At 57.0% G+C, this 25,618-nt stretch overlaps 2 protein-coding genes across 3 annotated transcripts in view; both read right to left on the bottom strand.

The window, feature by feature from the left end:
- Positions 1–4,201: 4,201 nt before the first annotated feature.
- SLC35C2 (solute carrier family 35 member C2) lies at positions 4,202–17,586 on the bottom strand. Of its 2 annotated transcripts, none has more exons than XM_030309468.1 (10): positions 17,516–17,586; positions 11,958–12,330; positions 11,227–11,377; positions 10,350–10,413; positions 9,570–9,642; positions 8,912–9,080; positions 8,744–8,827; positions 6,406–6,581; positions 5,141–5,270; positions 4,202–4,783 (listed from the first exon to the last, which is right to left on the bottom strand). In XM_030309468.1, exons 2-10 carry the CDS (start codon positions 12,075–12,077, stop codon positions 4,650–4,652), a joined length of 1,101 nt encoding a protein of 366 aa, XP_030165328.1. In that variant the 5' UTR covers positions 12,078–12,330; positions 17,516–17,586; the 3' UTR covers positions 4,202–4,649. The 2 variants fall into 2 exon arrangements, with proteins under 2 accessions (XP_030165328.1, XP_030165329.1); XM_030309469.1 differs by lacking the exon at positions 17,516–17,586 and adding an exon at positions 14,273–15,832.
- A 1,979-nt stretch (positions 17,587–19,565) lies between these two features.
- ELMO2 (engulfment and cell motility 2) overlaps positions 19,566–25,618 on the bottom strand; it is a 39,290-nt gene continuing 33,237 nt past the window's right edge. Inside the window, exons 18-21 of the mRNA XM_030309467.1 lie at positions 25,458–25,565; positions 24,618–24,700; positions 22,731–22,808; positions 19,566–21,157 (exon numbers count right to left, since the gene is read on the bottom strand). Coding sequence (XP_030165327.1) covers positions 20,957–21,157; positions 22,731–22,808; positions 24,618–24,700; positions 25,458–25,565 — 470 coding nt within the window. The 3' untranslated portion in view covers positions 19,566–20,956. The remainder of the gene's footprint in view (positions 21,158–22,730; positions 22,809–24,617; positions 24,701–25,457; positions 25,566–25,618) is intronic.

Below are 25,618 nucleotides of genomic sequence, written 5' to 3'. Positions count from 1 at the left end.
CCTCTTCAAAGATTTCTGGTCGTCACTGAAGTTGGGCTGTGGACCCCGATGCGGCAGGTGCTGTGCAGTGCTGCTCAGATCCCTCTTTGGGATTGAAAGACTGATTCCCCAGCTGCTGGGGCTGGGGTCGTGGCTGGAAGATAGCCAGCCCTCTCTGGAGACCGTGCTGATTCGAAGAAAACTGCCTCACCCAAAGTCATGCCTTTTACCAGGGGTAGGCCCACTGTGTCACTGTTCCAGTGACAGATCCACGTGGACCTGCAAAGGCCCGAACCTCTCACGCCCACGTGAGCTAAGTCCGCAGGGTTATTCCCTCCCCAGAACTCTCTGTCCGGACTGCTTCAAAGCTGGGCTGCTTCTGCCCAGACCTTCGTCCTGCTCCTCCCTTCTGCAGGTGTTTTTCCCAAGAGCACTTTCTAAACAACATCCTACACACCAATCTCCAGCTCTGAGTCTACTTCCCAGGGAACCCAGTGGATTAAAAAGCGCTGGGGAAGTTGTCTGAGGACAGCGTCAGTGTCTTCGTGACTTCTGCGTCTCCCGCAGCGCTCACCGGCCCGGGTGCACCGTGGGTGCTCCAGAAACATGTACAGGATACATCTTAGTGCATTTTCTCCTGGTTCTCTGCTCTGTCTTCCTGTTGTCCCAGAGAGAGAGTTCTCAGGGCACCCAGGAGAAAGGGACAGACGGCCCTGCCAGCAGGATGCCAGTGGGACCAGAGCTGTGGGCCTGTTTCTGGGAAATGTACTAGTTGCCAACGAAGCCGTAAATAACCATGGGAACAGAAGTCGGGCTAATTGGTTGCTACAAAGCGGGGGCAAAGGGGCCTGGAGGATGTCAGGCTCTGTGGTTGGGGTGAAGGCCCCCGGGAATGGCTGGGAGGCCGGAGGCCAGCAGGGATGGGTGGTGCCGGTTGGGGGAGGGCAGCGTGTTCTTGCAGGGGAATCATTTAGAAGCTACACTGAGGTCTCCAGAACCTGGAAAATCCCCTTCGGTTCCCACTATTGGAAATTCCTTCACAGAACAAATAATCATCTATTAAGTATCTCCACTGCGCCAGGCGTTGTAGGAAGGATGGTGACCTCGAGGGGCCGGGGGCTTCCATACTGACTCCTCTCCCTTGTTTCGTCACCCGGCAAGTATGGTACACGCTCGACGCCGACGGGTGCTAAGTGGTCACTAGGATGTGCCCAGCATCGTGCTAACTGCCTTACCTACGGGACTCTATTTCATCTGTATGAGAGCTTCATTAAGAGATATGGATTATTATTATTCCTTCCTAATAGACGAGGAGACCGGCTCAGAGGGGGTCAGCAGCGTGCCTGAGACACTCGCCTCATCGCAGGGCTGCGAGGAGATAAAAATCCAAGTCGGGGGTGGGGGGGGGGGCGAGGCTGCTTTTAGTCACCGTGGTGCTAAAACCTCCACCAGCTTCCTTCCCACAGCTATGAAATAGGTGCAATCGGTCCCTACTGCACTGGGCTGTTGGGGACAAAGGGCCTATACGAGAGGCCCGGAGGGTGCCCAGTGAAGGTGCATTCTGTTCTCCTCCCCAGTCCCCTCGTCCCCTGTCTCAAAGCTCCCCCGGGACCGGGAGGAAGCGTGGCCCCATTTGCTCTCTCTCCAAGGACACACGTCCCTAGTCCAAGCCCGGCACAGCGCCCGGCACGCGGCCAGCGCTCGCCGAGTGTGGCTGACCCACATGGATGATCTGTGAGTCCCAACCGTGTCCTTTGGATTGCAAGCTGGGGACCCCTCTCAGTCCAACATTACTCCGTGAGGCAGAAAGCTGTGGCCACCACCACGAAGACAATTCTCTTGGTGCCCAGAGGACCCCACTCTCAGGCCACTGGGATTTTCAGGCTTCTCTCAGCGGAAAGGAGCCGAAAGAAACGAAGGTGGCCCCCGAGCCCAGGCAGGGCAGGCGTCTCCCACAGGCAAACCCAGCTGGCTCTCATCCCCACCACGAACCCCAACTGCAGACATCCTCACGTATCGGGGGCATTAACCTTCCTTCCACCGCAGGCTCTGGGGAGAGACGGTGGGCATGTAAGCACTTAAAACTTGAACCTGCGGGTCAGCCCTCCTTCCTCCCTCCCTCCTCCGCAGAAGCTCAGGAGTCGGAGGCTGCATGGGGACAGACGCCACAGCCTTGGAGAGACAAGTCACATCCTCAGCTTCCCTCAACCTGTTCGAGCACCGAGTTGCCATGGCGACGCTGCAGCCCCGAGATGCATTGGCTGCAGCTAGCATGGGTGCTTCTAGGGCTCAAAGCCGAGTGGACGAGGTCTGGCCTCGTGGGCCAGGGGCCAGGGGCGGGGGGGGGGGGCCCTCCTCTAGGCTCAGCTGGTAATTGCTGCTAAGTGAGGGGCTGTCATTGAACCCAATATGCAGGCACCCTGTAATTACCGCACCAGACAGCGGGTGCTTACTCCCTGCGTGGGGAGAGGGGGACGGAGGGGGAGCAGACAGGAAGCTCTCATCCACCTGAGCCGGCGGGGCTGTGGCAGGCTCTCTCCAGCAGCGGCGGGAGGCCCCCAGCCCCTCCTCTCTGCTGGCTCTCCCCAGTCATCCGTCATCCGGTGTGGAACACTGTCGCCTTTAATCCTGGCCTCTGAGCTTGTAGAATCCGAGGGGGGCAGAGGTGCAGACACAGATAAGGCACCACCTCAGGGGAGCTCTTGGGGTGTTGTCCCCCTCGTTTCCAGAGGAAGCGTGTCTGCATCGTGCTGCCCTGCTGGAGGCAGCTGTCGTTCTAGTTCCGGCACGCCTGGGTGGCTCGGTCGGCTGAGGTCTGACTTCGGGTCAGGTCACGATCTTGCAGTTCAAGAGTTCAAGCCCCGCGTGTGCTGACAGCTCAGAGCCCGGAGCCTGCTTCAGATTCTGTGTCTCCCTCTCCCTCTCCCTCTCCCTCTCCCTGCCTCTCCTCTCCCCACCCCCGTTTGCGCTTGGTCTCTCAAAAATAAAACATTTAAAAAAATCTTGTTCTAGTTCCTCCGGAGCCTGGAGGCTCTGAGGACCTCAGGCTCGTCACTGCCCCTCCTGAGCCTCAGTTTCCTTCGCTGTACGACCAGAAGGTGGGTCTCAATCATTCTTAAGGGTTTTTCTACAGCAGGGGTTGGCAAGCCAGAGGCCACAAGCTGAATCCCGTTTTTGTAGGGTTTCGCTGGAACGCAGCCACACCCTCTTGCTCCGGTGTCCCTGTCTGCTTTCCGGCTACAATGGCAGACCTGAGTAGCTGTGATAGGGACTATGAGGCCCTTTACAGAAAGTTCGCGGACCTGTTTCTAAAGTATGTTTCCCTAGGCTTAACCGAGGAAGCTTCTGTCACTTCGACGTGATGAGAACAACTCATTAACAAGCCCTATCCTGGTCCCCACCCACAGACACCACAGTCCTCTTCCAAGGACCCCAGCCTGGATTTGGAGAGCGGAGGCAGGCGGGGTGGTGCCGAGTCGCCGCGTGGTGCAATGGCGCCACCTGCTGTGAGTGCCTGAAAACACTTCTGCCTGGAAGTACTTGTCCCCAGGAGGGGCTGGGGGGTGGGGGCGGTGGGGGAGGAGCCGGCTCCCAGGAGCAGCCCAGGCTTCGGAACCCTTGCGCAGCAGAGCCAGGATCTCGCACCGTCCTCCCCATTTTATGAAGACCGCAGCGTAGAGGGGCGGCCTGGCCTGACTGGTCCAAGGTAGGGGGAGCAGGAAGCTCAGGTCCCAGAGGCCACTCCATCTATGTTCCGCGGGCACAGACTTGGCATACAGACCTGGCGGTGAATCCTCGTTCCATCACTCATTTGGGGTCTCGGTTCCACGGCTGTTGAAAGCATTCTCAAAACAAACACGTAACATCTGTTACCAATTCGGACTCAATCTTCTGAATAACTGAAATAGTTCTTCCCATTGCACGGGTTAAAACACTGTGGTACAGAGAGTTTAAGTAATTCGCTTAAGGTCACAGAGCTAGCGACAGTCAGGATTCAAATCCAGGCTATGAAAGCACTACACGCCCCAGAACACCACTCTATACATTTTTTTCCTGCCTGCAGGTGTGCTGGGGCCCCAAGAGAGGGCCCAGGGGCCCAGAGGAACCCAAGAGATGCAGGGAAGCCTGGAGTCTGCCCAGTCATCTGCAGAAGCCCCAGCCAGGAACGAGAGTGAGGCCCCCGCCACCCCCTCCTGCCCCCATGCCTCCAGGCAACACGAAGTGGCCGGCGGACCGTAAATCCTTTATTTCCAAACTATAAATAGATCTGCTCTCCGAGAAAAGACGCTGTCCAGGTGATGAGGCTCCAGCCTCTCCTTCTCCCCTTCCCAGTGTCCGCAGTCTAAACCCAGTGCCCCAAGAAACCCGCTGTGCTCCGGAAAGCACCACCTCGGCCGCCAGAGCCTGGCAAGCGGCCGAGGACCGCCCATTCCCTCGTCCCGCTGGGCCTCCAGCACGGCCTCGGCCCTGCTCTGGCCCGACGCGCACCCCGCAGTCTCCTCAGCTCCCCGAGCGAGCCCCGCCAGGCGGTCGCGCGCTCCCCAAGGCCCGGCCTGGGAGAGGCCTGGCCCGCTGCTCCCCAGCTGCCGCGAAGGGCCCCCCGGGTCCCCGAGCTGCTGTGAGGTGTGAGGGCGGGGAGAGGCCTGCCTCCAAGCTGGTCTCCCGGCTGGTCACTGCTGCCCCTGGGCCACGAAGTACGCCTCTTCTTCCTCATTGTCGTCCTCCTCTGGCTGCCCGCTCCGGAGCAGCAGCTCCAGGTCGGGGTGGGAGCCCAGCCCCTTCGAGGGCTTAGGGCCCCCATCACCTGGAGACAGAGAGAAGCCAGCTGCAGACCACTCGTGCTTTCCTCGGCGTGCCCCGATGGGGGTGTTGAGTCGCCTAGGCCCCCACCCACTCCCCGCCCGCTCCCAGGACACCGCCCGTCTTCTCGGAGTGACGGTGGCAGGATCGCCGGGCTTACTCCCTGGCGGAGGGGCGGCCGACGCAGAGGCGGCTGAGCCGTGCGGACCGCCACCGGGCTGGAACCGCCTGTGGGCACGCCGAGGGCCACCTGCCTCTTCCTGGCTGGGGACCCAGGGCCGGGTCGAGGGGAGAGCAGAGGGACTGAGTCACGAGGAGAACACCTTCAGAAAAGAGGCCTCGGGAAGGGGCTCCGGTTTACCTCTGGAGTGCAGGGCTTTGAGAGCAACGTGCAGGGATATGCCCGAGAGGCAGAGGGCGAAGCCCAGCCAGTTCAGGAGGCTGATCTGGTCCCCCAGCAGGTGAGCTGCCAGCAGCAGAGTGCAGACCTCCTGAGGGCAGACAGGCGGGAAGGGCAAGTGATCAGGAGGAGGAGGTGGCCCCTTTGCCAGGAAGGTGGACGGCAAGGCCACCACCACAGGGGAGAGCCTGACCTGCCCGAACTCCCGGGGCCTGGGCGGGCTGGCCAGCTCGGGGAAAGAAAGAGGCTTCCCTGCGCCCAGAAGATCAGGCCTGCCCGCAGGGCTTTCCTCCCTTCGCGCCGCTAAGATGAGACAAAGCAGATGTTTGCATAGTTGTCGCGTCAGGGCTACGAGGGGGGGGCAAACCAAACTCGGGGCTGGGAGCAGAGCGCCTGGCCCACAGCCCTGTCCGCAGGAATAAAGGGCGGCCACACCTGCGGATGGACAGCCCGACAACGCCACAGGAGAATGCAGTGTCACAGGGCTCCGCGGGACACACGCTGGCCACAGGGCTCTTCACGTGGTGGCTGTCATACATAGTGGCTGCAAATGGGGCTGGTGGGACGGCTCATTCTGAGAACCACAGCTCACGCCTCGTCTAAGCCCCTTGGGGAGACTTACGGTTCTGGGTTTGGGCAGCACTAGTCCAGCACCTGTGTCTGCTTAGTCAAGGTGAAACTGCACCGCCCCACGGCCCTGAGCAGGGTGGGGTGAGAGGCGGCAGGGGAGGGGAAGCTGAGAGCAGAGGCATGCGTGTGGCCAGGCAGCAGTAAAGGCAAGACAGGCAAACACAGGGCACTCATGCCTAGCACTGCCCCTTACTCTGACCACGGCAGGCATCACCAATCAATCACCGAACTCTCTCCCCATGAGTCTGGATGGGGCTTCTCAACCCAACTGCAGGCCACGGCCAGGCAGCCAGAGTCGGCATTCATGGTAAAATGAGAATGTGTCCCAGGCCTGGTGGTCCGAATCCCAGCTCGGCCACACACTGGCTGGGTATCTGTGGGCAGATCAGCCCATCTGTGGAACGGGGATGACCGCCCTTACCCGCAGAGCTGCGGCCACGATGGGAGTTACAGACAGGAGCACGGCACACGGCACCCTAACGAGGCACTTCCGTCTCCTCTGCAGGGCCCTGGGGCACGGGAGCCGGGACCGAAGCTGCGACTGAGCTTGGGGGCTGCACTCTAAGACGGGACCAGGGCCACCCCCAAGTCTGTACCTTAAAAATGCCAGCAATGGAGAGAGTGAGGCTGGAGGTTCTGGAGACCAGGAGGAACTCGGAGAAGCCCAAACCGAAGGCGAGAATCCCGCCAAGGAAGAGGCTCCCTAGTACCCGCAGGAGCAGCCCTGTGTCCTGGAAACGGAAGATTTTCTCAGACGTGGACAAATGGAGACCTGAAAGCAGAGGGGGGAGACAGCGGGAGGCCGCGTCCTGGGTGAGCCTGCCTGGGTGGCCTCACCCTGCCCGGCGAGCAGAAGAGCCAGCACTGTTGCAGCCACACCCCCTGAGCACCTGCAGACTGGCCGAGGCCCAGAGGACAGGACAGGCAGGGAAGAGAACCCTGCGGCAGATGGCCTGACACTTGGGGGGCCGGGGAAGCAGTGACGGTTCTCAGAGAGTCTCACAGGGAACCACGTGGAGGGCTTCCGAGCCACTGGGCTCGGGTAGAGAGCACGGCACTTCACAGAACATCGGCGGGAAACACCTGTGCCTTCCCATGGTATGTACCTGTCTTTGGGAAGGAGGGTGACTTCATGCGGCCCTTGCTGCTGTGGTTAAGAGAGGAGGCGGGCAGCCCACCCCGTGAGGACTGTCAATGCCCTGGGCCACCTACCAACAGGGACGAGTCTTATCCTCACAAACCTTCCCCGCTTTAATCCCGGTCTTGCTATCACCCAGCTGTGGCACTAGGTTGAGATGTGTCCTCTTTCAGGACCAGTTTCCCCAGTGATAAAATGAGAGCATTTCAACAAGCCCAGCGTTTCTCAGAAAGTAGAATGTGACAAACAGTTCTCAGAAAGAATACACACACACGCAAATATAGGACAAAGCATTCTAAAGACACCCGCATGGGCACCCACACACCAAAGTTTGCTCGACTTCCAGAGGATTCCCGGCCCTCCAACACCAACCCTCTGAGAGAGTGATTTTGCAGGTCTGTCTGCACAAGAACGGCCCGAGCTAGGCACAGCAGAGACACTTGGGGGCGGGGGGGGGGGGGGGGGGGGGGGGGGTGGGGATGGAGGGTGGCCAGGCACTTGGGAGATTTTTGGAGGGAAGCACCAAAGAAATGCAGAGTGACGGTCCCTCCCAGGCAAACAGCCTCACGATGTAGGACATCTTGTCTGGTGCTGGGCTCAGCAGTACCGCAAAGGCGTCGGCAAATTGAAGGGAATTCGGGAAAGAGCAACATAAGTAATGAAGGCGCTTGGGGGATTAATTTACCAGAAAAGATTAAAGGAGCTAAATCCACGCAGCTTTGCTAAGTGACGACTATCAGGGCTTTTGGATGAGGGTCTGCGGAGACGGGGAGCAGTGTAAACAGCCAGGACAGGAGGCGGCGGCTGTGGGCACGGGGGGCACAAGGAATGGGGGGGGGGCAGGGGAGACATTAAAAAGGAGAAAAACGAGGCTGCAGAAGTTTCCTGGACAACGGGGCTGCAGAATAATTTTCTCAGAGAGGTTTGAGACGCTTCACTGCTTGAAACTGAAATGGATGTGGGACAGAATGCTCTGAAATGACCCTGAGGACAGAAAGGACTCTGGGAGGAAGGAGAAACAGGCGACAAAGACTAATCTCAAAACATGGGAGGAAGGAAGGACATGGAGTGCACTGCCAGCCTAGACCATTCTCCCTGCCTCGCCTCTCCCCTCTCCGGGAGGCAATGGTGGGCGGGACTGCTCACCAGCCCAGACTCCTGTACAAGGGCTGGCCGCACAAAGTCCGGCACACTCCCCCTGTCCCAACCTACTGTTCTGCCACCAACGGCCTGTCAAAGTCCCATCCAGCCTCCAAAATACGTTGCCTGGTAAGCCTTTCTGACTTGGCTTTCCACCCTAGCATCCTGAAATAATTCATGGCCTTCCGTTCCTTCTAAGAGACAGAACACATCATGGTTAACACGAAGGACTTGGAAGCCAGCTGCTGGAACCAAATGCTGGCTTGTTTATGAACCACAGGACCTTGGGCAAGGTTATCTTCTCCCCACTTGTTTCTTTAACTTGCGCGATGGGCATAATGATAGTACGGCCATGTGGGGTTTTGGGGTGTATGAGTTAGTATGTTTAAAATGATCAGAAGAGCCTGGCACACCTGTCCGCATCCATTGTCATCATCATCTGCTGTCTTTCATACACACTTTCTGTGTAAGCATTTATCATGCTGGATTCCAGCCATCCGGTTTAATGTCTGTCTGGCCCTTGAACCAGGCACTACCAAGGGACGGACTACACCTCTGATGTCTGTAAACTCTGCAGCTACCACAGGGCTGGGCTCAGAGCAGGGACCGGGGATCTGTTGTACCGAGGGGCCGCCAAGATGGACGACCCAACCTACCTTCAAATATGGCAAAGAGAGGGAAGAGCCCCAGAAACATGAGTGGCTGCAGGTGGAACATGGTGTCAATGGGGTTCTGCAGCCCTGCAGAATGGGGACACGGGTGAGCTGCCAGGCCTGGCCTGGCCTGCCCCCACCCTGCCCGGTGCCCCCAGGCCCCTCTCTCACCAAGTTCGGCCTTCTGCAGGAGCATCTGGGTTAGGGTCCAGCGGATGCCGCCGATGAACGAGGCCCCCAGCACCAAGGCAAAGCCCTCCACGTTGAACTGTGTGGACTTGTAGGTGAACATGAAGAGGCCCCCGGCGATGAGGAGGACCACCAGGACCAGCGCTGCGCGCTATTAGGATGAGGAGCAGTGGCAACTAACTGTGGGCTCTTGAGTTCCTCAAACCTGGAGCTTAGGCTCGGTAGCCATGTTGGCTGACCCTGAGGCAGGAAACCCTTCTCCCCCTCGACCTTGGGGGTCCCGGCCAGCAACTTCCCATCAATGTAGGCACGGCTGACGTTCAGTAGACATGTACCCTGCATCCCTCCTTGATCTAAACTTCTTTAGCGCTTTCCTTTGGTTATAGCAAAAGGCCAGCTGTGCCTGGTCCCTGACCTTGAACCCTTTCTCCTTTGGTCATTCTTTTGGTCATTCCACCTGCCACGCCGGTTGCTAAGTATTATCAGCAGTGGCCTGTCCTAGGTCCTTCCTCAGTGACAGGAGTTACTGCCACCTGGGCTCGTTTCCTCTGTCACATACAGTGATTAGCTACTGCCCAGTCCTCCCTTTTATTCTTGGCATCTGTGGGGGTAGGAGGGACCAGGGGAGCTGAGGCCTCACCAGCTCCTCCAGCTTGAAGATCAGTGAGAAGATCAGGATGAAGAGGACAGCGGAGGACTTGGTCATCGTGTACCTGCAAGGACAAAGTACCCACAATGCACCGCCAGGGCTCAGGGCTCAGACCCGCCACCAGGAGAGGAGTCCACGGACACTGCTGGAAAAGGCGGGAGGCCGGGGGACCTCTGATTTCCCTGAGGGCAGCTGGCTCTGCTCAGGGTAGCCAGGCAATCTGGGTACAGAAGACCACAGGAAGGCAGCCTGAGTCATCTGGACTGATGACGTGACCTTTAATCAGAAGAAATCTTGGCCTAAGAGGACTCTTGCTACCGCCAGAGAGAAAAGGCCGCGGGATGGACGCTGAGCTCACTGAGTCCTATTATACCTGCTCCTCCGTGGAGACCGGGATAAGGAAGGAAGGAGGAGAGGAGAAAAAGAAGGCAAAGGCTGTGCTCCCTGAAGTGCAGAGTCAGAGATGAGAGAGGACGGTCACACCTGCCCTTCTGCGCAGCCACAGGCACCACACACCGGTCAGTGCCCTCTCTCCCCTGCATACGGTCACCACTCTGAGTCCCTGGCTCCCCCCGGGGCCGCCGGGCAGGCAGGCACAGCACCCCTGCGAGCTAACTTTACCGCAGAGGCTGTCAGCTTCCCAGAGAGCTGCTGGGTGTCAGGAAGGAGCGGAGATCAAGGGCCGGTCCCAGAGAGGGGTACGGCGCTGGCCCGCCGGCAGGGTGCGCGCGAAAGGCTGGACGGAGGTGGCGGGGTGTGGCCGGTACTCACAGCGAGACGGTGATGTAGAGGAAGCTCCAGTTGGACAAGCCCACGTCAAGCGCTGTTGCCAGTGCTGTGGAGACAGGGGCGCCCCGGACATGCAGCCAGGGCAGGCCGGCACGCGAGCGCCGGCTGTTCAGACACCTCCGAGAGGCCCCCGAGCGCTCCCTGCTTTGCCCCGAACACCCCGGCTTTCTCTGGGGCCCTCGGGCCTTCCTTTCACAGCAGCTGAAGGGTCAACTCCTGGCCACAAAACGCAGGGGGTTCCGCTCCAGCATTAGGACTGGGGAGTTCCCAGTGGCTAAACACGGCGAATGTGTGAATGCCCCCTCCCTCAGGATAGAGGCACACTCGTCCTGGAGGCCTGGGTCCTCCAGGGTCTGTCCCTGCCACCCCCTCATTTCTCCCACTTCCCCTCACCAGCGCTGAGTCTCGGGGTCCAGAGACGCTTTCAGTTCCCTTTCAGACCCGCACACGCACTGAAGCCTCGGCCGCTGTAGCCCAAGCTCTGGGAAGCCTCCCCCTGGGCCTGGGCTGGTGCCTCTGGGCTCCCAGGCACCCCTCATCACCCCACTACCGCCAGGACAGGGACGGGACTCTGCTCACTGCCGTCTCCAGGGCAGGTGTCGGCTCAGCATACACATCGAAGGGCCAGACAACGACAAGGCCATTGCTGCCTCCATGTGCACGAGAGTGCGAGCACTGTGTGTATGTGGGAGGCGGGGGGGCTGGGGAGTGCATAAGAGGCAGAAGCAGGGCTGGGCTGGGGGGGGAGGCAGGAAGAGAGGAGCGGGAGGGCCTAAGCTCTGAGACACCAAGCCCTTGTGTTCTTGGCCTGTGGCTTTCCAAGTGCCCTCCTCTGCCCCGGCCCCAGGCAGGCCTGTACCTGTGGGAGCTACTCTCCTGAGGTAGTCCGTCCAGCTCAGCACCACGCGGGCCCTGTGGCTGGAGCACTGAACCAGCGCCCTGGACAGGGCAGAGAACAGGAAGATCACGGCCAGGTGCAGCATCGTCATGAAGAGGGGGAAGTGGAAGCTCTACGGAGCCCAAAGCACAGACCGCCCAGCACGGGTTACAGCCTGCCCGCAGCCCGTCCCCCCGTCCGGTGGCAGCGACGCCAACCGGGTGGCTCCCGAGGGTCTGCAGCAGCCCAGGGGCTTTCACCCACGTTATAATCACTGGAGACAAGAGACGTGTGGTTCCAATTTCAGAAGTCACACAGAGAGCAGGTGGCGGGCACGGCGCCATCCCCACCGCCCTCGGCCTCCTGCTGAGGCCCCTCCCCAGGAAGGGCCTGTGCGGCCGGCTCAGCTGCACCGGTCATGAAAACCCCGAAACGCTTCTCCACTGGCCGGTGAGCAGCTGCCTCCTTAAGCCTCCCTAGTGCCCCCTCTCATCCTCAGTCCTCCCCCTTTCCCGGTTTCCCCTCCCTCCGCCCGTTTGAGGGGAAGCCTTGGCACGGTGGGGCTCTAGGGCCCGGTCCCATCACCAGCGTGACTGGCTTCCAGTCTGACTGGCTGAAGCCTGTGCTGTCCTGTTGCTAAATATTAGGGGTCGCTGTAGCCACGGCCACAGTCACCTGCCACCCAGCCCCCTGCCCGGCAAGGACCCCATTACCTTGGTGAGCCATTTGTTGTAGAAGGTGATGCCGATGGAGAAGCAGTAATAGAGGAGGACCAGCCCCAGAGTCAACACCGCCTTCCACACAAAGGCCACGTCGAAGGCCCACCTCCCCATCCGGGGAAGCCGCAACCCCCTAGCTCTGGGTCGGTGGGAGCCTCTCCCGAAGACAGCCGGCAGGAAGGGCCGGCCAAGCTGGGCCACAACTTTCAACAGGAAGGTCTCCTGGCCGGAAGAGTCCTCTTTGCCTCCATGATTCAGAATCGTCCACGGAGCCCCAGGCAGAGTCCTCACCTAAGGGGCTGGTGGCCCAGGCCAACCCTCTCCATGATTAAGTGGACGCAGGGCTCACACGTCCCCAGGGCGGAGACTAGAAGAATGGAAAGGAAAGAGGGCTGTCTGACCGGTCCACCCCACCCCTGCCCGCAGGGGGCAGGCCAGAGTGGACTCAGCAGGAGCAGGAAGGGGCCCAAGCCCAGCACAGGCGCTCACGGGAGCTCCAATCACGTCAGCTCTGTCGCCTCGAGCCGTTCTCCGTGAGTTGCCACCAAAGTGACCTTTTAAGAACGTAAATCTGATCACGTCAGATCAGACGTCGGCCCTTCAGTGGCTCCCAGTGCTCTTATGATAAAGACCAAAAGCCTTTCTTTTTTTTTTTTTTTCCCAACGTTTTTTATTTATTTTTGGGACAGAGAGAGACAGAGCATGAATGGGGGAGGGGCAGAGAGAGAGGGAGACACAGAATCGGAAACAGGCTCCAGGCTCTGAGCCATCAGCCCAGAGCCCAACGCGGGGCTCGAACTCACGGACCGCGAGATCGTGACCTGGCTGAAGTCCGACGCGTAACTGACTGCGCCACCCAGGCGCCCCCTCAAAAGCCTTTCTGTCCGCTAAGACGGACTGATCTGTCCCTGCTGGGCTCTGTCCCCATCCCACCGGCCACCTCAGCTCCCCAAACACACAGGCTCTTTCCTACCACCTGAAGGAATGGACCTGCCACCCTTCTCCATTCCTGTCTCACCTGGTCCTAGTCAACTTCAGCTCAAATGTCACTTCCTCGGGGGCTACCCCGTGATGGGGCTGCTCTCACGGCCCCCTACTTTTCCTTCAGTGCCCTTGTGCGGGGCGTGGTCATCTGAGTGACGTCTCTGTCCCCTGGGAGGCTGTGAGCTCCGTGAAGACAGGGACCACCGTGCCCCTTAGTCTTACGCCCACTGGGCACATCGTGAGTTGTCCATACGGTTCGATGACTCAGCGCAAGACACCGGGCACTTGGTTCTCTGGGGGCTGATCTGGTCTTTGAGGCGTTAAAAATGGACCAGGAAACCAACACCTCCCTGCCCCCAGCCTCTAACAAGCACTCCCATAGTCGCCGTGCCCGCCTGAGGCTCTTGCCAAACCTCACCGCTCCCAGCCTATCGATGCAGGCGACTCTAGTGAGTGTCCAGAGCGTGTGGGCTCTGCGGACACCGGGCGGACCCAGGTCCCGAGCTATCCCGCCCGTTGCTTCATCTGTGCGTCCCTCCGGTCCCCTTCTCCTCCTCGGAGAGGTTCCCAACCTGCTCCAGTGCCGCCACCTTCTTCAAGCCTTCCTAGAACCATCTGCTCAGACATCTACTTTCCCCACCCCCAGCCCTTTCCGAAAGGAGGAAGTGCATTCAGTTCTGGACAGGGAAGCCGGGTTATCGTTTCCCCTCCCCCAAGGCGAGGTGGGAGCCAGCACAAGGCTTTGCCCAGAGGATACCCCCCCTCCCCCGGGCTGCTGTTCTCTCCAGGGGAGCTTTGGAACCTGCCGGTGGTATTTTGGGGGAATTCTAGCTTTTTTTTTTTTTTCAAGTTTATTTATTTATATTGATAGAGATGGCATGTGAGCAGGGGAGGAGCAGAGAGAGAGAGAGAGAGAGAGAGAGAGAGGGAGAGAGAATCCCAAGCAGGATCCATTGTCAGCACAGAGTCTGACGTGGGGCTCCAACTCATGAACCGTGAGATCATGACCTGAGCCGAAACCAAAAGCCAGTCAGGCGCCCCAGAACCCTCCTAGCTTTTAGTGGGGGGTGGAGGGGGGGGGGGGAGACAGTCACATAACTAAGACTCGCTCTGGATCCTTTGTAGGGTAGAAGACTTACTTAAAATTACCTGAATCTAGAACCCAACTCTGTGTGTGTGTGTGTGTGTGTGTGTGTGTGTGTGTGTGCTTTTAAGTAAATTCTACCCCCAGCATGGGGCTCCAACTCATGACCCCAAGATTCAGGGTTGCACGCTGTACTGACTGAGCCAGCCAGGTGTCCCCAGACCCCAACTGTCTTTCTTACATGTGACACAGAGCAGTCTTTCCGTGGTTCCACAATGCACTGAAATTCGTTTGCCACGTACACCGAGGAGACGGCACTGCTTTTGATAAACGGTTTGGAGAAACCACGACATCCACAGCAATGGCACACGTGGTGTTTGAGCTGTCACGCTCAAACGTGGCTGGGGCGCTGAGCACAGGAGCTACCGCGTTCCCGGGGGTTCTGTGGGGTGGTGAAAGCATGGACTGCTTCCTCGCGGCTTCTAGCATCCTTGGACTCGGGAACTTACACGTCGAAACACATTTTATTGCCGATTACCTTTTATTAGCAATAAGCTGACATCTCCCCAGCGTGTAGCCCTCCCTCTGACCTCGTCGTCAACTCCAGAGGAATAGCCAGTGGCCGACTGTCTGTCCGCACCTGGATGCCTAGTGTCCGGCACCCACCCCTAGCCTGCCCAGCACGGACTCCTGTTTCCCAGCAGGCGTCCAAACCTGCCCCTCCTCCCACCGCAGCCAGTGACACCTCCGTCCACCTAGGGGCTCAGGCCACAAATCTCGTCCCCAGCCTGATTCCTGTCTCCTTCAGCCCACGTGCAATCAGCAAGTACTGTCACCTCAGGCTTCAAAAACATCTCCGATCTGGTCACATCTCCTGTCCTCCACCACTGCCCTCCGGGCCGCCATCCTCTCCCCCCACCACACGATGCGCAGTCTCCTCCACTTCTCCCCACATCTCCTGCAGGTCAGGCTCCTGCCTGCCCAGCTGGGGAGTGGGGCACACGGGCACCAAACCTACACCTAACGGGTCTTAAGGCCCACACGCTTTCCCTATACCTAGGTTTCTCAATCTTGGCATTACGGACAGGTGGGGCCAGATCATTCTCTGTGCCCTGTGGGACGTCTAGGAACGTTCCTGGTCTCCATCCACTAGGTGCCCATCACGGCCCCTCATCCTCAGCTGTGACAACCAAAAATGTCTCCAGACGGGGCCAGAGGCCATGGGGGGCAAAACCGCTCCCTGCTGAGAACATGCCTGCTTACACCGCACAGGCAACCACACGGCGTTATATCCTCTAGCACTCGCTCCCCAGGGCTCCCCACCCATGGCTCCCAAGCCAGGGCAGTCGACACATTTCCGTGCGTCAACTTCTCGCATCTTCTGCTTTTGGTGCAGTTCCCATTCCAACGCTGCGATCTGTGCACCCTGCCTCCCCGCCCTGTTCACGGCCTACCCTGCCTTCACCAGTCCAGGTCCTCCACCTCCAAAAAGTCCCCATGACTACCCCAGCCCGCGGCGAGCACGGTCTCCAAGTTAACAACACTCATTCTCTTATTATGAGTCACCTAACCCCAAACACAAGATCAGACTTCAGCCAGAAGGGCTCTTGGAAATCATTTGGCCACTTACTCAATGTGCATTTATCAAGTGCCACTGTATACCCAGCCCTGGAGACAGAGACAGGTAACTGATAAGATCCCTGCCTTTCTTTTAGGATAAGGGAAACCAGCCTGAAAGGGGCAAATGCTCTTTTTCAAATCACATTTGCCAAGAAAGGAATTCTATGTCGGCCTTACTTTTGCCCAGCCCCCTCAGGGGAGGGCACCGTAGCACCTGGCCCCCCTCACTCTGTGTGGCTGTAACCTGGGCAGTGCAGTTTAGCGCTTACAAGTGTGGGCTTGGAGTGAGAAAGACCTGGGATCCAGTCCTGGCTCCTTTACTACCTGGTGGCCTCTGAATTACCTGAGCGCTGGACCTCAGTTTCCACAACAGTGTATCCACGACAGAGGATAAACTCATCTGCCTCTTGGGAGAGGAGTCAAGAGCATCAAGTCCAAAACCGGATGCTGCTTTGTGGCAGCAGCCGCTTGCACCCCCTCCTGGCTCCTTTACAACAAACTCCCCCAGGGCCCCGTGTCCTGCCATCCCTACTCCTTCCCAGTCTGTCCCCACTGCTCCGAGTCACCACACCCTCCTCCTGGCTGCCTCTCCGAGGATCAAGTCTCTGCTTCCCTCAGCACCTTACACAACTGACCACCTCCTCCTCCGCGGAAAACCTTCTCTTGGCTGCCACACCACACTGTCCTGCTTTTTCTTCCTTTCTTGGACTCCTTTTCCGAACTCCCTGCCTTCTTCGCTGGCTCCTTCTCATCAACCAACCTGTAAAAGTTGGCCGCCTGAGCACTGGACCCTGGCTTCTCTTCTCTTCATTCTTGGGTCATCTCATCCCATCTGATGGACATTCCAGTGATTTCTAAATCCTTTTCATTTGCCCTACCCTCTTTTGCCAGCTCCCAGGCTGGTATATCTAACAGTCTACTTGGTAGTTCCACTCGAGATACCTCAAACTGAAGGTGCCCCCAACCTATACCATTAGTGAATGCCAGCAAAACACACCTGGTTACTTACGCGCAAGCCCCCAAATCAACGATGAGCTCATCCTTGCCCACTCTTTCCCTCCTTCCTCAAACCCTATCCTGTCCGTTCCTGCTCTCATATCCCTGTGGCCCAGCTGCCATCGCCTCGGTGGGGGCCGGCAGCCTCAGCCACGTTGATTTCTCACCTAGCGGCTGCAGCAGTCCCCTAACTAGTGTCCTCGCTTCCTCCTCCTGACAGCCTGGAGTCCACGAGGCAGGGCAGCAGGGGCGAAGGCTTAAAACACAGGAAGCACGCCACGCCCTCCCAGGGCGAATCCCAACCCCCGAGCGGGCCCGCGGGGAAGGCCTCCCACCATCTGGCCTCTGCCGGTGTCTGTCCCGGTGCCGCGGCCGCCGCCACGCTGGCCCCTGGCCGCTCGCCAAACCCATCCCGCCCGTGTCGTTCTTTGCACTCGCCGTTCCCTCCTCCCTAGACCTTTGCTCGGCCGAACCCTCCTCAAGGGTCCGCGACTCGGTTCCCGGCACCTCCCACCACCTGACGTTGCGCTGTTTGCCCACGTGTTTACTGCGCGCCCCGCACTCCCACCCCGCCGCGGGCTGCGGCCTCTCGGCGGCCCGGGCCGCGTCCGCGCAGTTCCCGCCTGGCTCCGGCCCCGGGACGTCGCGCGGGGCGCAGGCAGCGCCGGGAAACGCGCGGCGGGCGGCCGGGCAGGGCGCGTGGAGGCCTCGCCCCCTTCACGGCGCCGACACTGCGACCCGGAAGGGACAGGAGCCGGAGCGCGCCGCGCCGCGCCGCGCAGAGCCCGGCCGAGACCCCACTCCCCGGCCCGGGCCGGCCGGCCCCGCCCTCGGGAGCGCGCGCGGGCCCCGCCGCGCGCCCACTCACCTCGGTCCCGGGAGCTACGGTCCGGATCCCCCCGCCGGAAGTGCGAGGCCGAGCGCCGCCGCGAAGGGTGTGAACTTCCGCCAGAAGCCGCCGAGGGGCGGGACCGACCGCCGGCTGCCGGCTGCCGGCTGCCGGCCGCCGGCGGGGCGGGGCTCCGGGGGTGGGGCCTCCAGCATTGTCCGCCGCGGCCCCGCGCGGCTTGCCCTCGATGCTGGCTCCGAGCAGCCCTTCGTGGTGTGGTCGCTTGCGTCTCCGCCGCCCAATAATCGGCCTCGCTCTGGAGACCAGTCAGTGCCTGCTGGGGAGCCATGCGCACCGGCGGCAGCCAGAAAATAGCTTCCTGTTTACGTCTATTGAACAGATAATTTACCTTATTCCAGCCCAGTGCTGTGCCAGGCAGCCATGGAACCACGAAGATAAATCTCTCATGGGCTTTTTCTTCTGAGAACTCGTCAGCTGGGGAGTGATAACTCAGGGGCATTAAATTTTAGGACTTAGAAGATCCATGGGAAATGATAAATAATAAACATTTATGAAACATTTTGTGTGCCTGAAACTTAAAAAAAATTTTTTTTAAGTTTACTTAGAGAGCAACCTGCAGAGGGGCAGAGAGAGGGACAGAGAACGAATCCCAAGCAGGCTCCACACTGCCAGTGCGGACCGGATGCAGGGCTCCAACCCACGAACTGCGAGATCATGACCTTAGCCCAAATCCAGTCAGATGCTTAACGGATTGAGCCTCCCAGGCACCCCTGAAACTTTTTTTTAATGTTTATTTATTTTGAGAGAGAGAGGGGAAATCCCAAGCAGCCTCAGTGCTGTCAGGTGCCTCCTGAGGTGGAGTTCGAACCCACAAACCATGAGATCGTGACCCGAGCTGAAATCAAGAGCTCAACCGACTGAGCCACCCAGGCATCTCCCCTGCCTGAAACTTTCTAAGAAGAATTACCTCAATTTCCACAGGTTGAGTAGGAGGGGTGGGGAATGTCCTAGGCTCAGGAAATAGGAGGAGAGGGGAAGACTGGAGCCTGGCTGTAGCCCAGTTGCTTATAAGGAGAGTTAACCAAAGCTATGGTTGGAAAAGTAGCTAAGGGGCAGGTTGCAGTGGTCTCAAAAACGCCAGCTAAGGAGTTCAGATCTCACTCGTCTTGCAGGATGGATGAGAAGAGGCAGAGGCAAGAACCCTTGGGAGGTCAGGGCAGGCTAGGGTTGCAGACTGAGGCCCAGTTTAGGACTTTTTGTCCTCCCTTCCCAGTGCCTCCTCGGCTCTCTTTTAACACTGGCTGCAAACGTGGATCCCGGTGTGTGACTTCCCTGGCCCCTCTGAAAAGAAGGCTCAGGACCTGGGTGTGAGCAGCGCGTTCTGCAAACCGCTGCCACTCCCAGCCACCGCCAGCTGGCATCACGCAGGCACTGGTTCCAAGCACCCACAAGTGGCACCCATCACTGCCCAAGGTCTTGGCTATAGTTAGTTCTAAAGGCCTGCACCGCATGCACTTTCTATGCCTTTTGAAAGAGCTCGTCCTCGCCCCCTTCTCGAGGGGAGAGAGAGGATCTATTTTCATCACCACCCTCATTCAGGCCTCCCAGCTACCAAGGCTGAGTTTTGGAGCAACAGCCTCCAACACCAGCTGGAGGGCTGGGCACTAAGCACCGGCAACACACAGGGTGAAGAACGTGTCTTCTTTGTAAGTCACAAGAATTTGAGCTGTTCCCTGGCTGTGTCCCTGGCAGGGAGAAGAGGGAGGATATGTTCACGGGGGTATACAGTATGCCTTTCCCTGCTGTGCCCAGCAAGCCTGGGCAGAAAACACTTTGTCCTGGTGCAACAATCTGTGAGCATCCTTAACTGTGGAAGTGTGTGTGTGTGTGCGTGCATGCGTGCATGCACACGCACGGGGAGGGCAGAGTGGTTGAAAAAGGGGGGGGAGGCCCTTGGAAGCTGGCTGGGGGCTCCAGCTGGAGCTCTCCAAGTCTCCCGGACACAATGAAATGAAGGCTTGTGAAGGTGAGAGCTCCCTTGGGCGGACGGCAAGTACAGAGACACGGCTGTTAATAGGTACCGCAGTTTGTACATGAAAGAGTATTTATTGAAAACATGGTTACCGACAGGAAGCTCCTGGCTGCTCTCGGGTCACTCTCTTGGCTCACGACGGGAAGTGGTTTTTTTTTTTTTTTTTTTTTTTTTTTTTAGGGGGAGCCTCCAATTTTATTTTCCCTCCAACATTGCATCCTAGGATAGGGAGATCTTATATAAATATATATACACGTCTGTATAAGTATGGCCTATAGTAAAGAAAATATATAGTACACTCTTCATGGGGCAGTACCTATCATGCCAGGCTACCAATACTGAATGCCACCGTGTTCACGTGTCCAAGGGGAGAGGCTGGGCACGTGGTTTATAGGTGCCGCAGCACCAGGGAAGCCCCATTGGCACAGCTGTGGCCTCAGCTAGCTCCCTGAAATCATGGCCAATGGCAGAAACCACAACACTGGGAGCAGGGGGAAGGGAAGGCCAAACGTCCTGAGGTCGGGGAGGCCAAAGGAAAGCCAAGTGGAGGGCCGCAATTCAGGTTAGGTGGGAGATCTCTCTCCGAGGAAGGAAAAAATGAAAATTGGGGGGCGGGGGGGTGGCGGGAGTGGACTCTAGTGGCCTCACCAGCCTCAGCCCAGGCCTCATCTGGGCTCTCCCTGCAGAGTTCTTTGAGACTAGAGGACAGGACTTAGCTCGCACGTCTTTGACTTGCCAGGATGAGAGACCGAGAGCTTGTAGGGAGGACTTTCCCTCTGCCCAGACAACTGTGTGGGCAAGAGAGATCTGGTGGCTCCGGAGACCAGAGATGTTAGAGCCGAGCCTCAGCAGCAGCAGCTCGTTGGCACTGAATGAGGCCGGAGTGAGCCCTCACGAAGGCGACGAGAGCAAGGGCAAGGCATCTACCAAGCAAAGGACGAGGCCTCCACTTGGATCTGAGACACAGGCACGGGTCACCCAAAGGCAGTCTCTCTGAGGCTCTCAACACGCCCAGAACTTCTGTCTTCTGCGGGGCAGCCTTTCCCGGGCCAGCTCTTGCCCACAAGGGGATCCAGCCAACTGGAGAGCAGGCTCAGGAAGAAAAGGTGAGTGAGTGACTCTTGTTAACTCCAGCGCAAGCAGTCCCTGGCCGGGAAGGCAAGAGCGTCTGCTGTTCATGCCTCACGCTCTGATCCCAGGCTCCGTGGTGACAGGGGGGGCAGAGCACCCCCGCCCTCGTGACTTAGAGTGGGCAGGGACCCAGAGGAAGCTCCGGATGGTCCGAGGTGAGTTTGAGGAATGGCTGGCGTTTACTGGCCACCATGGTCACTACAGATTCTGTACAAGCAAAAGACAAGGCACCAGACTGTAGGTGTTTCTCCTGGGCCCAAAATCCCTTCCTGGGTACACGGAGTCTGGCTCCAGGCTCAGCCGTAGTGATAGACAAAGTCATAGCTGCTGGGCTCCTTGGGCACTGGTGGTGGGGCTTCGGGAATCTGGATGTTCTCCAGGTCCAGGAGCCGTAGCTTCATTTCCATGCTCAGCAAGGTGTCCAGGTCACTCTTGGTCAGCTCACTGGACATGTCCTTCCCCAGAAGGGCACTGAGGCCATCGATCCAGATGCAGTACTGTGGGGGGCAAGTTGCAAAACGTCACATGGTGGCCCCTGGTCAGCAGGAGGTCCTGCCAAGGTCCCTTTGCTGAGAGGACTCATAATGGTCTCTTCTGGCACGACTTAGCGTGTCGGCAAAACCGATTCGGGATAATAGCAAAGACAAATCGGGAGGTGATCGCTCACTTTCTCAAGGACACCTTTTGGCTTTTATGAGGGGTTTACGCTTAAGCTTCCTGAGATACTCTGAAGTATGATTTGTTTTTATTTTATTTTTTGAAATAGAATTGTTTTAGAAGTTTTTAAAATTTATTTATTTACTTTGAGAGAGAGAAAGAGTGTGGGAGGGGCAGAGAGAGAGAGAGAGAGAGAGAGAGAGAGAGAGAGAGAATCCCAAGCAGGCTCTGCACTGTCAGTGCTGAGCCTGATGTGGGGCTAAAACTCACGAACCGTGAGGTCATGACCTGAGCCCACACCAAGAGTCAGGCACTTAACCGACTGAGCCACTCTGGTGCCCTTGAAACATGATTTTTTAAAAAAAGTTTTACTTATGTAAGTAATCTCTACACCCCATGTGGGGCTCAAACCCATGACCCCAAGATCAAGAGTCGTATGCTCCTCTGACTGAGCCAGCCAGGTGCCCCGAAATATGATTTCTACAAACGCAATGAATGGATACAGCAAAACGAGACCTGAGTACTGGGGCGTCAGCTACCTGAAACTACCCACGAAATTAGCAATGGCGGGGGCAATACATATTAGGTGAAAAAAGCAGGATACAGAAGGAATCACTGTAGGATCTCAATTCTGTTTCAAAAAAAGTAAATTAAAAAAAAAAAAAAAAAAAAAGCCCAGTCAACAAATGTTAAAATAAGGCTAGAGAAACTGAACTTGAGGGTCTCAGCATAAGCAGGAATAATAGAGAATTCTCGGCCCGTCCCTCTCTAACTCCACTTGTCAGGTCTTTTTCCATGCCTTAGCTCACTTGTCTCCCCACCTGCTACTTCTTCCTTTCTTCCCAGCAGAACTCCACTGGCAGCTCAGGGCCTGCCTAAGCATCTCCTCTTCCAGAAGCCCCACCTCCAGTTCCCTCTGATGCCCCCGGAGCTCAGTAGACACGCAGGGCTCAACCCCAGTCACTCACTGCGCATGCAGTATCTTCTGGGGCCGTGGGCAGAGCCGCGAGCCCCGCGTCAGAAGGACCGGGTCCATCCCGCCTCAGAGCCCAGGCCAGACCCACTACCGCATGTGCCCAGCAGCCCTGACGAGGCAGAATCTGTCAGGTTCGCTTGGGAAGGTGGCCACGCAGAGATTGAAAACGGGGAGAATTTTCCTAGTCCAGACAGGTTAAGTTAGCCCCTGGTGACCCTGTCTTTCTAATGACAACTCACGACTGTCGCTAAAGAGCAACCTGGGGAGCCCAGCACAGATGGATGGACCCCAGCCTGGCAGATCTCGGTGCCAAAAAGCCTTCATGACATGCTGGGGTCCCCTGCCTTTAGGGGGATGTCCCTGTTCTGCCCACTCCTCTCCTGCAACTCAAGAGACAGAGAGGGCTCGGCTGTCCAAAGCGGCTGCACACTGCTTACCTCATACTTGTTAGGCGCGATGAAGTTTAAGGTCTCATCGGGGTCATACAGGATGGAGAAGGCCAACTCCAACACCTCCTGAAGGAGAAAGGGTTTCAGTTACGTGGAGCAATGGGATGGCCTGGGCTTAGCACGCCAAGATCGTGGCCAAAGTCCTAGTCACTTGGCCCCGTCACTGAACGTGCTGATCCAGATGTGGTATCGTCAGGCCCCAGGGCACGTGCCCCAGTGTGGCTGAAGACTCCCCGCCTGAGTCACACCTAAGATGTGGATGCTTCTAACAATGGAGAAAAGTCATTTCCCAACACTCAGAACCCCTGAATGTCAGAGTCCATGACTGGAGATCACCTTCAGTTACACGTGTTGGTGATCAAACTGAAAATCTTTACAGTTTTTTTAATCTTGATTTTTTTACATTTTTTTTCAATGTTTTTTATTTTTAAGAGGGAGAGAGAGAGAGAGAGAGAGAGAGAGAGAGAATGAGAGAGACCGTGGGGGAGGGGCAGAGAGAGGAAGACACAGAATCTGAAGCAGGTTCTAGGCTCTGAGCTGTCAGCACAGAGTCTGACGTGAGGCTCAAACTCATGAACCACGAGATCACAACCTGAGCCGGAGTCGGACGCTTAACCGACTGAGCCCCCCAGGCGCCCCAAGTCTTAACGGTTTAAAACCACCATAATGGTAACAAATTGTGGCCAAAGATGGGGGAATTGAAGCATCGACAACATAACTGTAATGGAGTGGAACAAATACCATCTGCTTAAGTCTAAGAGTTCACAGGAACACATCCACAAAACACATACGCAAAGTTGGTCACTGTTGGATGATACCAGAGAACCAACTCATTGTTTTAAAAGTGGGTACTTTTATAAAAGGAAAGAATCAGGCGCTTATCCTTTCTTATATAAAGTGGACCACTGGGAAACCAAGAGTAGATGATGGTAAGTTTCTCTTTAGAGAAGTAGTTCAGCTCATAAATGAAAAGGAACAACTGCATTGGAACACTGTTAGTTTGCAAATATTAATTGGCCAGTGGATTGAGGCACTCGGCATTAACAGTCTGCTAACATCACAAAAAGAGAGACCATCGCACATCGTGTGTCTCTTGATAGAACATAATGCCACCTAGGAAGCAGTCTTGCCAAAAAAAAAAGGGTCAAACCTGAACTGGATCAAGCCTCCCCCGAGGTCTCTCCACCAACGTCCAGATCTGGGACGGAGGGACAAGTTAAACTATACCATGGGGAGACAATCAGCAAATTTCAGACTCGGAGAAGCTACCAAACAAGCAACCCGGTTTCTTCCACTGATAAACTGCCAAGAGTGAAACGAACATGGAAAAGCTAGAGGGGAACTTGGTAATCAAGGAACTTATAAGAATAATCACAATGTGCAGACCCTGTTTGGATTCTGATTTAGCGAACAGAACTGTGTGAGTGTGCATATGTGTGCACACACCGTTTGTGTGTTTTTATACAGAGAAATTACGCTATTCACAAGACGGCGCAAACATCTGTGGGGTATCTGATATTAAATAACAACTTTTTCTTTCTTTTTAGGTGTGATCATGGTATGGTGATTATGGTAAGAGCCCTTATAATTTACAGATCCATTCTACACATTGAAAAGGAAACGACGGCGTAACTTGAGATTTTCTTCAAAGTAGCATAGTAAGTGGATAGCTGGGACCTGCCAAGGTTGTTGAGGCCGGGTGATGTGTACGCGGGGGTTCTGCCTGTTCTTGTTCTGTTCCTAACAAGACCTGAAGGAACAGCTTAGCAGGAGACAGCGGACGGAAGAGCGTGCGCTCGGACAGCGGCCACCGCCGACTGCACTCTCCAGGCGTCACAGTGACGGTGACTCTGCCAGGGCCCCCGTTCCACTCACCTTGTTCTGTTTCAGAGCGCTCTTCTCTTTCATGTGTGGGCAATCTTTCCCGGTGACAATGGCCTTAATGTCTGCAACAGGAACTGGTAAATGAAGAGAGTTAGTCTGGAAGATTTATGCTGTAAATGGGTCTCTGCGTCAGTGCTGGAGGGGAAGCCCCAGCCCCCGGACCACAGGGCTTGATCAGCTCAGAGAGAACAGCCTTGTGTTGTTTCCTCCTCCGTGGTCCCTTCCCGTGGGCCACGGCTGGCTGGGCTGTGTCAGATCTGACTGGGGGTCAGTTCAGGGCTTTGGGATGGTCTCCCCGAAGGTCTGGGGCCTCAGAGGCTCACGCCCCCTCCACGGCATAGCATAGCGGTTAAGAGAACAATGCCACGAGCAAATAGCTGTGCTCACTTACTACGTGACAGCCAATGTTGTAAGCGATTTACTTACATGACTCACTCAATCCCCTTACAATGGAAATGTGCCTATTATTCCCATTTTGCACAAGAAACCAAGGCAGAGGTGAGAATTAACTTGCAGTTAATGAGAATTAACGGCAAAGCTAGGATTTGAACGCAGCAATCTGGCTTCTGAGCTTCGGCTCGTTAACACTGCCTTTCAACACAGTCCTGTATCACCCTTGACAGTCTACAAAGCCCATTCACATCAGAATCTCACGGAATTCTCCAAATACCCCTGTGAGGTAGGCCAGGTAGAGATGACCTCTGACAGAGGAGGCCAGAGAGACAAGCGGCCCAAGACCAGATAATCGGCCTGAAACGGCCGGGACTAAAACGCAGGTCTCCTGACATGGAGTCCAGCTACTATGACACGTCAACAGAGAAGCGAACCTACTTTTCTCCTGCAGGGACTCAAACGTCACCTCCCCTTGAGGGTTGTCGTCCAAGTCACCATAGTGCAGGACCTTGTGGTTCAGGGCCAAGCGGCAGTACCAGAAACGTTCTGCAACACACGGGAAGACAAACGAGTGACCAAAGACAGGTCCGGGAAGGGCC

The sequence above is a fragment of the Lynx canadensis genome, chromosome A3, assembly GCF_007474595.2.
Source record: "Lynx canadensis isolate LIC74 chromosome A3, mLynCan4.pri.v2, whole genome shotgun sequence".
In the NCBI taxonomy this organism is placed as follows: domain Eukaryota; kingdom Metazoa; phylum Chordata; class Mammalia; order Carnivora; family Felidae; genus Lynx; species Lynx canadensis.
Note: the sequence above shows the minus strand (reverse complement) of the source record. Positions and strands in the feature narration are given on the sequence as shown.